A 12,865-nucleotide genomic window follows, 5' to 3' on the forward strand; every position below is an offset into this window, starting at 1 on the left:
CAACTTATCTGGCGGGTATCCACAACATAGTTGCAGATCGCCTCAGTCGTCAGTTTCAACCATACGAGTGGTCCCTGGATTCCTTAATAGCAACCAGGATATTCCAGAGTTGGGGACAACCAACAATAGACCTCTTTGCATCTCACCTGAATCGCAAAGTGGACAGATTCTGCTCTCTACACAGACAGAAACACCAGCCAGCCAAGGACGCCACTCGCCCTTGGAACTCAGGCCTTCTATACGCGTATCCTCCAATACCGCTCATGACCAAAACTCTAGTGAAGCTACAACAGCACAAGGGGTCCGTGATACTCATAGCCCCATATTGGCCTTGACAAGTATGGTTTCCCATACTTCTAGACCTCTCAATCAGAGAACCAGTTCGCCTGGGTGTAGCTCCCAATCTCATAACTCAGGATCACGGCAAGTTGCGCCATCCCAACCTTCAATCCCTATCTCTGACAGCATGGATGTTGAAAGCTTGATCTTACAACCAGTCAATCTTTCAACCAATGTCTCTCAAGTGCTTATAGCTTCCCGTAAACCTTCAACATGAAAGAATTATTCTTCGAAATGGAAAAGGTTTACTTTGTGGTGCACGCAAAAGAACATTGACCAGTTCTCCTGCACCACAACTTCTCTACTAGACTATTTATGCCATCTTTCAGACTCTGGTCTCCAGACCTCATCTGTAAGAGTACACTTAAGTGCAATCTCAGCTTACCATAACAAGATGGAAGATGCTCCAATATCGATACAACCTCTTGTCAGTAGGTTTATGAGAGGTTTAACTCACCTTAAACCACCAATTCAGCCACCAGTCACAGAATGGGACCTGAATCTGGTCTTAACAAGGCTCATGCGTTCTCCTTTTGAACCCATGACTTCCTTTGATGTTAAATTTCTCACATGGAAGACTATCTTCCTTATAGCAATTACATCGGCTAGAAGGGTTAGTGAGTTTACAAGCACTTGTCAGGTACTCACCCTATACAAAATTCCTATATGACAGAGTGGTTCTCCAGACACATCCATAATTTCTTCCCAAGGTAGTAACGGAATTCCACTTGAACCAATCCATAGTTTTGCCCACATTCTTTCCAAAGCCTTATTCTCACCAAGGGGAATGGGCCTTACATACCTTGGACTGCAAACGTGCGCTAGCATATTACTTAGACCACACTGCAGTCCACAGGAAATCCACTCAACTCTTTGTATTTTTTGATCCAAACAAACCAGGTAATCCTGTGGGCAAACACACTCTCTCCAACTGGCTAGCAGCGTGCATAGAGTTCTGCTATGAAAAAGCAGGCCTTCCTCTCCAAGGACGAGTAAAGGCGCATTCAGTAAGAGCAATGTCAACCTCAGTAGCACACTACCGCTCAGTGCCAATTCTTGACATATGTAAAGCAGCAACATGGCGTTCTCTTCACACCTTTGCAGCTCATTACTGTTTGGACAAAGAAGGACGACAAGATTCAGCCTACGGACAACCTGTCTTAAAGAACTTGTTTCCGGTATAAACCCAACTCCTTCTACATCCAACCTGCTGAGATTTTCGGATGCCTCATTTTTATCAACAATACTGCAATGTTGTTTCACTACAAAATGACTCTGCTTGCTAATCACCCATATGTGAGGACTAGCATCCTGCTTGTCCTGGGATAAAGCAAAATTGCTTACCTTGTAATAGGTGTTATCCCAGGACAGCAGGATGTAGTCCTCACGAAACCCACCCACCACCCTGTGGAGTTGGGTTTGATACATTTTATTATTTTATTTTTGGTAAAGCTTATTGCTACATATGAGACTGAAGGGAGATCCCTGTGGCTGAGAATATCATGGCATGCTCAGTGCGCTCAGAGTGCCAGTCAAAAGTTTCTAGAAACTTTGACAGAAAGTTTTCCGCAGTAGGGCTCCATCAATGACGTCACCCATATGTGAGGACTACATCCTGCTGTCCTGGGATAACACCTATTACAAGGTACACACTTTTGCTATTCAGCCCATGTCACTTTAAACAGCCAATAAGGATCTCTGCAGCATTTTTTCCAATAGCACAGATTTTTAGCACTGGGTTTTGGTGCGGGCTTCTGCAGCAAGGCTTTAGCATGGTTTATTTGTGGAGGGGAGGATTCTCTAGCATGGGGTTTTTGTATCCCATGGGGCCACCTTGTTTTGGCCATGTCTGTGCTAAAACAGAGTGCTGATTTTAGTACAGGTCTTATTACATCAGCCGCACAGTGTATTTATTTATTTAGATTTTTATATTCTGCTTTTCGTCACTTCACAGTGTGCATCAAAGTGGATTACATTCAGTTTCTATAGGTATAGTGAGAGTCTTGTGATTTGCAATGAAAAATATGATCTCACTTGGTAGGGCATGGTGATTCCAGGAGTGATAATTCTCAGCTTCCGGTTTTGGGAAATATAATCTTATGCTTGTCTTGGGAGTTAATAAATAAACACAGAGGAAGAATATTTACTTTCTCTTTTGTATCATTTGTTTGTAGAATAATTCATATTTTGTTTTCTTGTGTCAATATTAGTAGAATTTTCTAAACTGCTTTCTGTAATAGGATTCAAGCATGTTGGCGTGGATATATTGTCCGAAAATGGTATAAAAACATAAGAAAAATAATTCCCCCAAAAGACATCAAGTTAAGAAAAATATTCTTTGAAGAAAAGGTATGTTTCACTTAGCTAAACAGTTGTAGTCAGTGTGTCATTTTTGCTTCATTCCTAACTCTTTTAACATAAGAAATGCCATACTTGCTCAGACCAGTCTCTTGTCTCTGATTGTGGCAAGTCTGGGTTGCTTGGAAAAAGTACTCAACAGATCCTCATGGAGTGATCCATTAAGAACATAAGAACATGCCATACTGGGTCAGACCAAGGGACCATCAAGCCCAGCATCCTGTTTCCAACGGTGGCCAATCCAGGCCATAAGAACCTGGCAAGCACCCAAAAACTAAGTCTACCCCATGTTACCGTTGCTAGTAATAGTAGTGGCTATTTTCTAAGTCAACTTAATTAATAGCAGGTAATGGACTTCTCCTCCAAGAACTTATCCAATCCTTTTTTAAACACAGCTATACTAACTGCACTAACCACATCCTCTGGCAACAAATTCCAGAGTTTAATTGTGTGTTGAGTGAAAAAGAACTTTCTCCGACTAGTTTTAAATGTGCCACATACTAACTTCATGGAGTGCCTCCTAGTCTTTCTATTATCCGAAAGCGTAAATAACCGATTCGCATCTACCCGTTCTAAACCTCTCATGATTTTAAACACCTCTATCATATCCCCCCTCAGCTGTCTTTTCTCCAAGCTGAAAAGTCCTAACTTCTTTAGTCTTTCCTCATAAGGGAGCTGTTCCATTCCCCTTATCATTTTGGTAGCCCTTCTCTGTACCTTCTCCATCGCAATTATATCTTTTTTAAGATGCGGCAACCAGAATTGTACACAGTATTCAAGGTGCGGTCTCACCATGGAGCGATACAGAAGCATTATGACATTTTCTGTTTATTCACCATTCCCTTTCTAATAATTCCCAACATTCTGTTTGCTTTTTTGACTGCCGCAGCACACTGAACAGACTATTTCAATGTGTTATCCACTATGACGCCTAGATCTCTTTCTTGGATAGTAGCACCTAATATGGAACCTAACATTGTGTAACTATAGCATGGGTTATTTTTCCCTATATGCATCACCTTGCACTTATCCACATTAAATTTCATCTGCCATTTTGATGCCCAATTTTCCAGCCTCACAAGGTCTTCCTGCAATTTATCACAATCTGCTTGTGATTTAACTACTCTGAACAATTTTGTATCATCTGCAAATTTGATTACCTCACTTGTCGTTCCTTGATGTTCACTCCCAGCAGTGTTCCCCAGGCTTAGTTGTTAATGGACATGTGCTCCAGTTTCTTGCCCAGATCGTTTTTTAAACCCAGCAGTACTATTTGCCTTGCCCATACCCTCAGACAACAAATTCCACAGTTTAAATGTGTGCTGACTAAAAAATCTTTCTTAAATTTGTTTTGAATATTCTACCAGTTAGTTTCATGGACTGTTCCCTAGTTCTAGGTTTAGTTGAAATGTTGCTAAGCAAAGTTTATGATGTGATCCATGATGTCTACTGTGAATTTTTATGCAAACCTTCCAGTTTAATTCTTGAGATTATAGGGTTAAATTTTCAAAGGATTAGACAGGACCTTTATGGGTAAAAATAGAGGTTACATGGGGAGAATGACTGAATGCATCTAAGCAGATTTTCAGCTGCCTAAAAGTATACAGATACGTTCATAATATATTGTTAGCCACATTAAAAAAGAACATTCTTGGGGAGGAGGGGGGAAGGACCTTAACTTGGTCAGAGAAAAAGTTTTGAAAAATGTATGTTTTTTTTATGCTCTCATTTGAGATGACATAGGGTTCGCTCATGCTTTATTTACTTAATTCCCCGACCTTGAAGCACAAACTATGCAGGTACTTTGTGTTTGAAGGTCAGCTTGATTTGCACAGGCTGCAAAATACATATATAGTTGTTAGGCACATTATTGAAAATTTACTCTTTAATGCATTTCTTTATAAAATTTGCATCAGGGTCTGATTTAGATTCTTGTACTTACCAGTACTTTGGAATATCGCAAATGAAACATCACCATCAGCTCATTGAGAGCATCTTATCTTGGAAATGTCACATAAATCTTCAGCATTTATAGGACTTTGAAAGGAGACATTAATCTTTCTCCCAGGACAAGCAGGATGGTCGGCCTCACATATGGGTGACATCATCGATGGAGCCCTATCACGGAACACTTTTGTCAACGTTTCTAGAATTTTGACTTGCACACTCAGCATGCCCAGCAGGGGTCCCCGTTCAGTCTCTTTTTTTCCATGCAGCAGTTGCCTCACGGTTCTCAGAAGCTTTGTGAGAATTTCTCACAACTTTTTTCCTCACAGAACTTTTCTTAAAAATTTCAAAACTTTTTCCCCATCCCGGGGTCCCCCATCGACCATCGACCTCTGCTAGCGCCAGTAAGTTTTTACTTCGTTCTTTGCAGTCAGTTCCCGAAGGTGCTCTCATCGGTGCCCAACGACCACCGACCGAGTGCTGCACTTATTTTTTCCAAAAATAGCAACCGGTTTTCAGAAGTTCCCCGAGTGTCCGAGGACTATGTCCATTACAGACCCTCATTATGTCTGCGTCTTATGCTTGGGGCCTTCCCATGACGTCCAACTGTGCACCAGTTGTGCCCAAATGACTCTGAAAGGCCGCCAGGCCCACTTAGAAAAAAATGGAACACCTATTCAAATCTAAGCGCTTGTCCCCATCTACTCTGGCCAAGAGTGTACCGAGTCGGAAGCCATTTTCATCATCGACTCCATCTCCATCGATGTCTCAGCATCGGGACGCCGGGGAACGGCCTTCACTGGCATCATCACGCTTGAAGGCCTCAACATCATCGTCCTCTGCGCCAGAGAAGGACTGGGCCGAGCACCGAGAAAAGCATCGTCATCGACACCAACGAGAATCTTCTTCGGGAGCGGGCACCAACATCGTTGGAACCACCAACCAAGAAGTCCCGGGGAGAGGAGCCCCCATCCTCCTCTGGACCCGGGACACAGAGGCGTTCCACACCTGCAACGGTGCCGGGAGCCGAGAATCCACAAATTCCTGTGGACCCTCCAGCAACGCCTATTGAGCCTCCAACACTGGCAGCTGTGTTACCAACACTTTGAGGGTTTCAATCACCACTGGCACAGACTCCCATGCCGAAGCCTGACCCGGTGCTTACGATGTTGGCTCCACTTCTTGAAAGGCTAGACACCCTTATCAGCGCACTTCCTTCTGTGCCCGCTCCTTCCGGACCGGCAATGCCTCCGTGACCATCGATTCCTCCACTGGCATTGACCCCAATTCCTCTGTCATCGGACGATGAAGAGCGAGATCTGTCAATGCTGGACCCGATTCCAGGGCCATCAGATATATTTCCACCCCGACGATCATCAAAAACACCGATGCCATCAGTGCCTCCACCGGCCTCTGTACCGCCTCCACCGATTCCATCGGTGCCACCTCCTAATCCAGCTGGATTAGGGATTCTGCCTCCATTAGAAGGACCACAGGGTGGAGGAGACCAACCATATGATCCCTGGGGTGATGATTCCTCTGACTCTCAGGATTCTGAGGACATCCTATCAGAGCCTTCACCCCCAGAAGAAAAACGCCACTCTCCTCCAGAGGATCTCTCGTTTGCCATCTTTATAAAGGAAATGTCTGAAACCATCCCTTTTAAGCTGCAAACTGAAGAGGATGCCAAGCACAGAATGCTGGAAGTTCTGCAATTCGTGGATGCCCCCAAAGAAGTGATATCTAACAACTATACTCTTAAACTGCACGGTCAGTGTATCTCATAACACATAAATATATAACATTGCCAACAATCGGGAAAACAATTTTTATTTATTTGTGTAACCAGACCTCATATATTATACGGGTAAAAAAAATTTTTAATTCCCCATTATTTCTTTTACCACATTTATAAACTCTTAGTGGTTATTCAACTTGTAGCTTTTATGCAGCACGGCAGGCTTGAATCCTGAAGGGAGTGAAGCATTTAACTGGCAACAATCAAAAAGAAGAGAAGCAAATTAAAGTTGAAAATTTGGCCCCTGACTAAGCTATTAAGAAACACGAGCCCTGTCGGGCACATTGATAGACGATCACTCCTTCAGCGTTCTTCTCAGCGTTAAAACGATAAGTGTTGTTCACTAAATAATTTAAAAAAATGGTAACCAGAACTAATAATTTAAAAAAATGGTAACCAGAACCAATGATTATACAAGTTGAATAACCACTAAGAGTTTATAGATGTGGTAAAATAAATAATGGGGAATTAAAAAAAATGTTTACCCTTATAATATATGAGGTCTGGTTACACAAATAAATAAAAATTGTTTTCCCGATTGTTGGCAATGTTATATATTTATGTGCCCAAAGAAGCGATGGCATTCCCAGTCCACGAAGTTCTGCTTGACCTGTTACAACATACCTGGGAACACCCAGGTACAGTTCCACCGGTGAACAGAAAAACTGATACTACCTACCTTGTTCAATCAGCTCCAGGATTCCAGAAGAGCCAGCTCCTCACCACTCTGTAGTGGTCGAATCCGCTCAGAAGAAAGCTAAGAGGTCCCGACCTCATTCTTCTGCCCCTCCTGGCAAAGAGCAGAAATCCTTGGACACCTTCGGGCACAGGGTGTTCCAGGGTTCTATGTTGATGGCACGTATAGCAGCCTACCAGCTATACATGACACAATACTCTAGAAACCTCTGGAAACAAGTTCAGGATTTCTCCTAATCCCTGCCAGAGGAGTTTCAAGAGGGATTGAATTCCATCCTCCAAAAGGGCCTTGATCCTGGAAAACACGAGGTCAGAGCTGCCTATGATATCTTCGAGACTGCCTTCAGAGTGTCAGCAGCATGTATAAGTGCCAGACGCTGGGCATGGCTGAAATCTTCAGACAAGTCAAGAAGTCAAGGACAGGTTAGCAGACCTTCCATGCACAGGGGACAATTTGTTTGGAGAGAAATTCCAGGAAACAGTTGCACAACTCAAAGACCATCATGAGACATTGCGCCAACTATCTACTGTTCCCTCTGACTTCTCATCTACCACCAAAAGTCCATTTAGACGGGAACCCAGGATGCTAACCCATAAAACCTGTAGGTATTACCCTCCTGCATCCCGGACTCGACCAACCAGACCCTCTCAAAGAGGTCGGCCTCTGAAAACCCAACCAGCTCCTCAGACTAGTCCTGCATCGGGGTTTTGGCTCCCTTCTAGAGAGCAGCAGTCGAACCCTGCCTCCAACAAAATTTCCTTTGGGAGGCCGCTTGTGCCACTTTGCCAACATATGGCACTCAATCACAACGGACCAATGGGTCCTTTCTGTGGTTGCCCACGGTCACCATCTAAACTTTCTTACACGGAGACCAAGATGGCCGCTGAGCTGTAAGGCATGAAGGCTCGTGTCTCCGGCTGCTGTTGAAATTTCTTATTGAGCTTTCTATTTCTTTTTGTTTTTTCGGGAAAAAAAAAAAAAGAATATGCCACACATGAAAAGAAAAGCTTGAATACGAGATATTACCTCAGCCCGGCAGGACTTTAAAACCTACCCGGCTAGGCGCCATCTCTCTCTCTCTTCTCTCCTCTCCACGCGGCGACCGACGACCTGCGCGGCCGGCGCCGGAGCCCCACCGGGGGAAGGTCAGGTCAGTGTGCGGCCTCCCCACCCGGGGGACCCCGACGCCGACCGCGATCGCCGAGGCCGTTTCCGGCGAAGGAAACCTTTAAAAAAAAAATTAAAAAAACACGCCTAGGCCCGCCCTAAAAAAGGAGGGCAGCCAACCAGAGACAGCCCGGCAGGACTTTAAAACCTACCCGGCTAGGCGCCATCTCTCTCTCTCTTCTCTCCTCTCCACGCGGCGACCGAGGACCTGCGCGGCCGGCGCCGGAGCCCCACCGGGGGAAGGTCAGGTCAGTGTGCGGCCTCCCCACCCGGGGGACCCCGACGCCGACCGCGATCGCCGAGGCCGTTTCCGGCGAAGGAAACCTTTAAAAAAAATTAAAAAAAACGCGCCTAGGCCCGCCCTAAAAAAGGAGGGCAGCCAACCAGAGACAGCCCGGCAGGACTTTAAAACCTAACCGGCTAGGCGCCGCGCGCTGAGCGTCGCGCGCCGAAGGAGCGCGACAAAGGGGCCTGCCCCTTTGTCTCGCCCCTTCGTAGAGCCCCGAGGAGGCTCGAGCCATACCTGCGGAACAACCTAAACCCCTAACATAGGCAACTGCCAGCAAAGTTGTGGAACAGACCGTTTCAGCAGTATGGAATAAAAGTCTACCTCTCCAGCAACTCTCCAGCCACCTCTGAGACCCCATGCAAAGGGCATCATCCCCTACCCTCCCGAAGCGCACAACGCTCAGCCCTCCCATCCAGACAGATTCAAACAGCCCGCTCAAACATCCAGCTCTTCAGCAGACAGACTCATGCTTCACTCTCAATTTGCCCTAAGCTCTTATAACATTCCTCCCACAGTCAGACTAGCCTTCCACCACGACCCACATTCCTCCTAGAGAAGTCAACATGCAAATCTTCCCAATCCCTATCATATACCACCGCCACCTCCATCACACAAAAGCCTTTCAACAACCATCAAGACACACTACCAGATCTCTCATTCCAATCATGACGTCTCCGCTCACGCAGATGCTAGGTCTCACCATGTTCTCCCTTACCCTTCTCAACGCACAATCTCTGACAAAGAAAACACACGTCCTCAATGACTTCCTCTCAGATTCAAAGCCAGATATCTGTGCCATCACAGAAACCTGGCTAAAAAGCTCAGACACAGCCCTAATAAACCAGTTACCGATTCACCTCTACGACATCATCTCGATCCCCAGACAAAAGAAACGAGGAGGTGGTATTCTTCTAGCTACCAAAAAGGAATTCAAACTTAATTCACTTCCAATCAAAACCATCACACCTACAAAACTCGAATTAGGTCTTTTCAAATCTAAACTCCTACAAATTCTTCTAATATATGCTCCGCCAGGACTACTGGACTCAGATATCTCCCCCCTAATAGAAACAATAGCCAAATACATCAACATGGACTCGCCAGCCATAATAATGGGGGATTTCAACCTCCATGTAGACGCCTCTCCCCTCACCCCTAACTGTGAAGCACTCCTTACCACCCTGGGTGCTATGGGCTTTAAACAAATCATAGAAAAACCTACCCATAAAGCAGGACACAATCTGGACCTCATCTTCATCAATTCTAATATATCTTATAAAAATGATCCTATCTGTACCACAATTCCCTGGTCAGACCATTCAATAATTACAACCACACTCATGACTCAAGAAAGCCCTAAACCTCCTCAACCACCTTCCACCATCCAATTTAGGAAAACCTGCACTTCTGACACACTCAGTGATCATCTCACCAAAGAACTCCCCAATCTGGACACCACTAGCCCAGATGCAGCCTTCCTCTCTTGGCACAATATCACTGAGGCAATAGCAAATAAATTATGTCCTAAAACGGTGAAAATAATCAACTCAATACAGAAGAAGAAACAACCCTGGTTCTCCCCAGAACTCAAGCAGATGAAACAAAATCTCAGACACAAAGAATACGAATGGCGCAAGATCCCCAACTCCACTAATTTATCTGATTACAAACGCACCCTCCACAACTACAGGATCACCATCTTAAAGACAAAAAGAGACTTCTATGCCCACAGAATACACGACCTTCAATTTGATGCCAGGACCCTATTCTCTTACGTCTCCCAACTCACAAAATCACCTACACCCACCATTCCAGACGACCAAGCACAAACCAAAGCAGACGAATTAGCACTCTACTTTCAGAAAAAAACTGCAGACACATTAGCACGCCTACCGAACAATGCAACTCCAACCTCCATAATTTTCAATTCCAGGACTTATATTGGGGCCATCCTTGATTCCTTTGAACCTACAACACCACTGGAAATCGAATCTATACTTAAGAAACTAAAACCATCAAACCACCCAACAGATCACATTCCAACTAAACTACTGCTTCTCATCCCGAATACTATTTCCAGAGCATTGGCCAACATTATAAATTGCTCACTTGCCCAAGGAATCTACCCGGACAGGCTGAAAACCGCATCCCTCAAACCTCTCCTGAAGAAACCTAACCTCGACACAAGTGAACCCTCCAACTTCCGCCCCATATCCAACCTCCCTTTTTTAGCAAAAATCATGGAGAAAGTTGTTAATACACAACTTTCTGTATACCTGGAAGAGCACAATATCTTTCACCCATCCCAATATGGCTTTCGTAAAGCAGCTAGTACAGAAACCCTACTTATCTCCCTTGCCGATCACATCCTCATGGGCCTAGACAAAGGTCAATCTTTTATCCTAGTCCTTCTGGACATTTCATCCGCATTTGACACAGTGAACCACGCCATCCTACTAAATCGCCTAGCAGAAATCGGATTAACAGGATCTGCACACAGCTGGTTTAACTCCTTTCTAAGTAACAGAAGCTTCAAAGTAAAAATCAATAACAACGAATCCCCAGATGTCAAATCAACATTAGGAGTACCACAAGGCTCTTCCTTGTCACCCACACTATTCAATATATACCTCCTGCCCCTCTGTCAACTGCTTACGGACCTAAAATTAAAATTCTATCTCTATGCAGATGATGTACAGATTCTGATTCCCATTACAGAATCTCTCCCTAAATCTCTCGCCTTTTGGGAAATCTGCCTCAAATCTATAAACAGTCTGCTCACCAACTTGAATCTAGTTCTGAATGCAAATAAGACTGAACTCCTAATCATCTCCTCGGACCACTCGGCCTTAATCAATCCACCAGCAGGCAACACCCAGATCACGCAAGTAAGGGACCTTGGAGTAATCATTGATAACCGTCTGAATCTTAAGAAAGCCATCAATAACACTACCAAGGACTGCTTTTATAAATTACAAGTCATGAAAAGGCTCAAACCCCTCCTCCACTTCCAAGATTTCAGGACAGTGCTCCAAGTCACACTCTTTTCCAAAACAGATTACTATAACTCTCTTCTCCTCGGGCTCCCTACTTCATCTATCAAACCATTACAGATGCTCCAAAATGCTGCGGCAAGAATCCTGACTAATACCAACAGAGGAACACACATCACTCCCATACTACAGAACCTGCACTGGCTGCCAATCAAATATAGAATATTACACAAGGCTCTCACTATAATCCACAAAGTCATTCACAACCAACAACAACTAGACCTCCAGATTCCCCTCAAATTATACTCATCAGACAGACCGATTCGAGAAGCATATAAAGGCACCCTGCAACCCCCTACAACGAAATCTACTCGCCTATCATCTACCAAAGAACGAACCTTCTCTACAGCTGGCCCAACCATCTGGAACAAGATGCCCACAGAACTCAGATTAGAACCATGCCCGTTTACCTTCCGCAAAAAACTTAAGACATGGCTCTTCATCCAGGCCTTCACTTAACCTACAGTTCCAGCAATTCCTCACTAATTCAGACACTGACTCCTACCTAAACTCTCTGACAAGTGTAGCCTATACACTTATGCCTCTTCTCATCATATTATTGTATTATCTAATTTGTTCAGTTTTGCCTTCTATCGCTCCGGCTATCCTAGCCCTCCAGGTTAATACCCCCCCTTGTTATATGTAACTTTCATTTCTTGTTATATGGTTGACTTTGTTATTCCCCTCATGTTATCTGTAAACCGATCTGATATGAATTTTCTTTCATGAAGGTCGGTATATAAAAATGTTAAATAAATAAATAAATAAATAAATAAACCCTGGAACGAGATATTCGGCAACCAAGGATTAACGAAGCCTTCACCAAAACGCCGATAGGCAACCCGGATGTTGAAGTCGCGGGAGCCGGTAAAGAGCAGCTACCGAGCCCCCTGACTCTGGAAATATCGCTAAGCCTGGGTGCACCAATAATAACGGAACCATCGCAAGGGCACCCCGGGGAACTGCCAAGTGTGGATCGACCACGTGAGTCGCGGGAAATTCTTACAGATAATTTCTTAATGGCAGCTGGCATCTTATTGTTCCAAATGGAAAAGATTCTCCTAGTGGTGCACGACAAAGGAAATAGATCCCTTTTCCTGCCCTACAACAAGATTCCTGGACTACCTCTGGTACCTCTCGGAGTCTGGCCTACAAACTTCCTCCATCCGAGTGCATGTCAGCGCCATAGCCACTTACCAAATAGGTGTAGGAGATGT

The 12,865-nt window shown here is 44.5% G+C and overlaps 1 protein-coding gene across 8 annotated transcripts in view; it reads left to right on the forward strand.

Annotated features, from left to right (window-relative positions):
• Positions 1-12,865, forward strand: part of RNF32 (ring finger protein 32) — a 170,817-nt gene that overhangs the window by 96,718 nt on the left and 61,234 nt on the right. For all 8 annotated transcript variants that reach the window (XM_029588487.1, XM_029588483.1, XM_029588490.1 and 5 more), the window contains one exon: positions 2,580-2,688. In XM_029588487.1, coding sequence (XP_029444347.1) covers positions 2,580-2,688 — 109 coding nt within the window. The remainder of the gene's footprint in view (positions 1-2,579; positions 2,689-12,865) is intronic.

The sequence above is a fragment of the Rhinatrema bivittatum genome, chromosome 2, assembly GCF_901001135.1.
Source record: "Rhinatrema bivittatum chromosome 2, aRhiBiv1.1, whole genome shotgun sequence".
NCBI classification, from domain to species: domain Eukaryota; kingdom Metazoa; phylum Chordata; class Amphibia; order Gymnophiona; family Rhinatrematidae; genus Rhinatrema; species Rhinatrema bivittatum.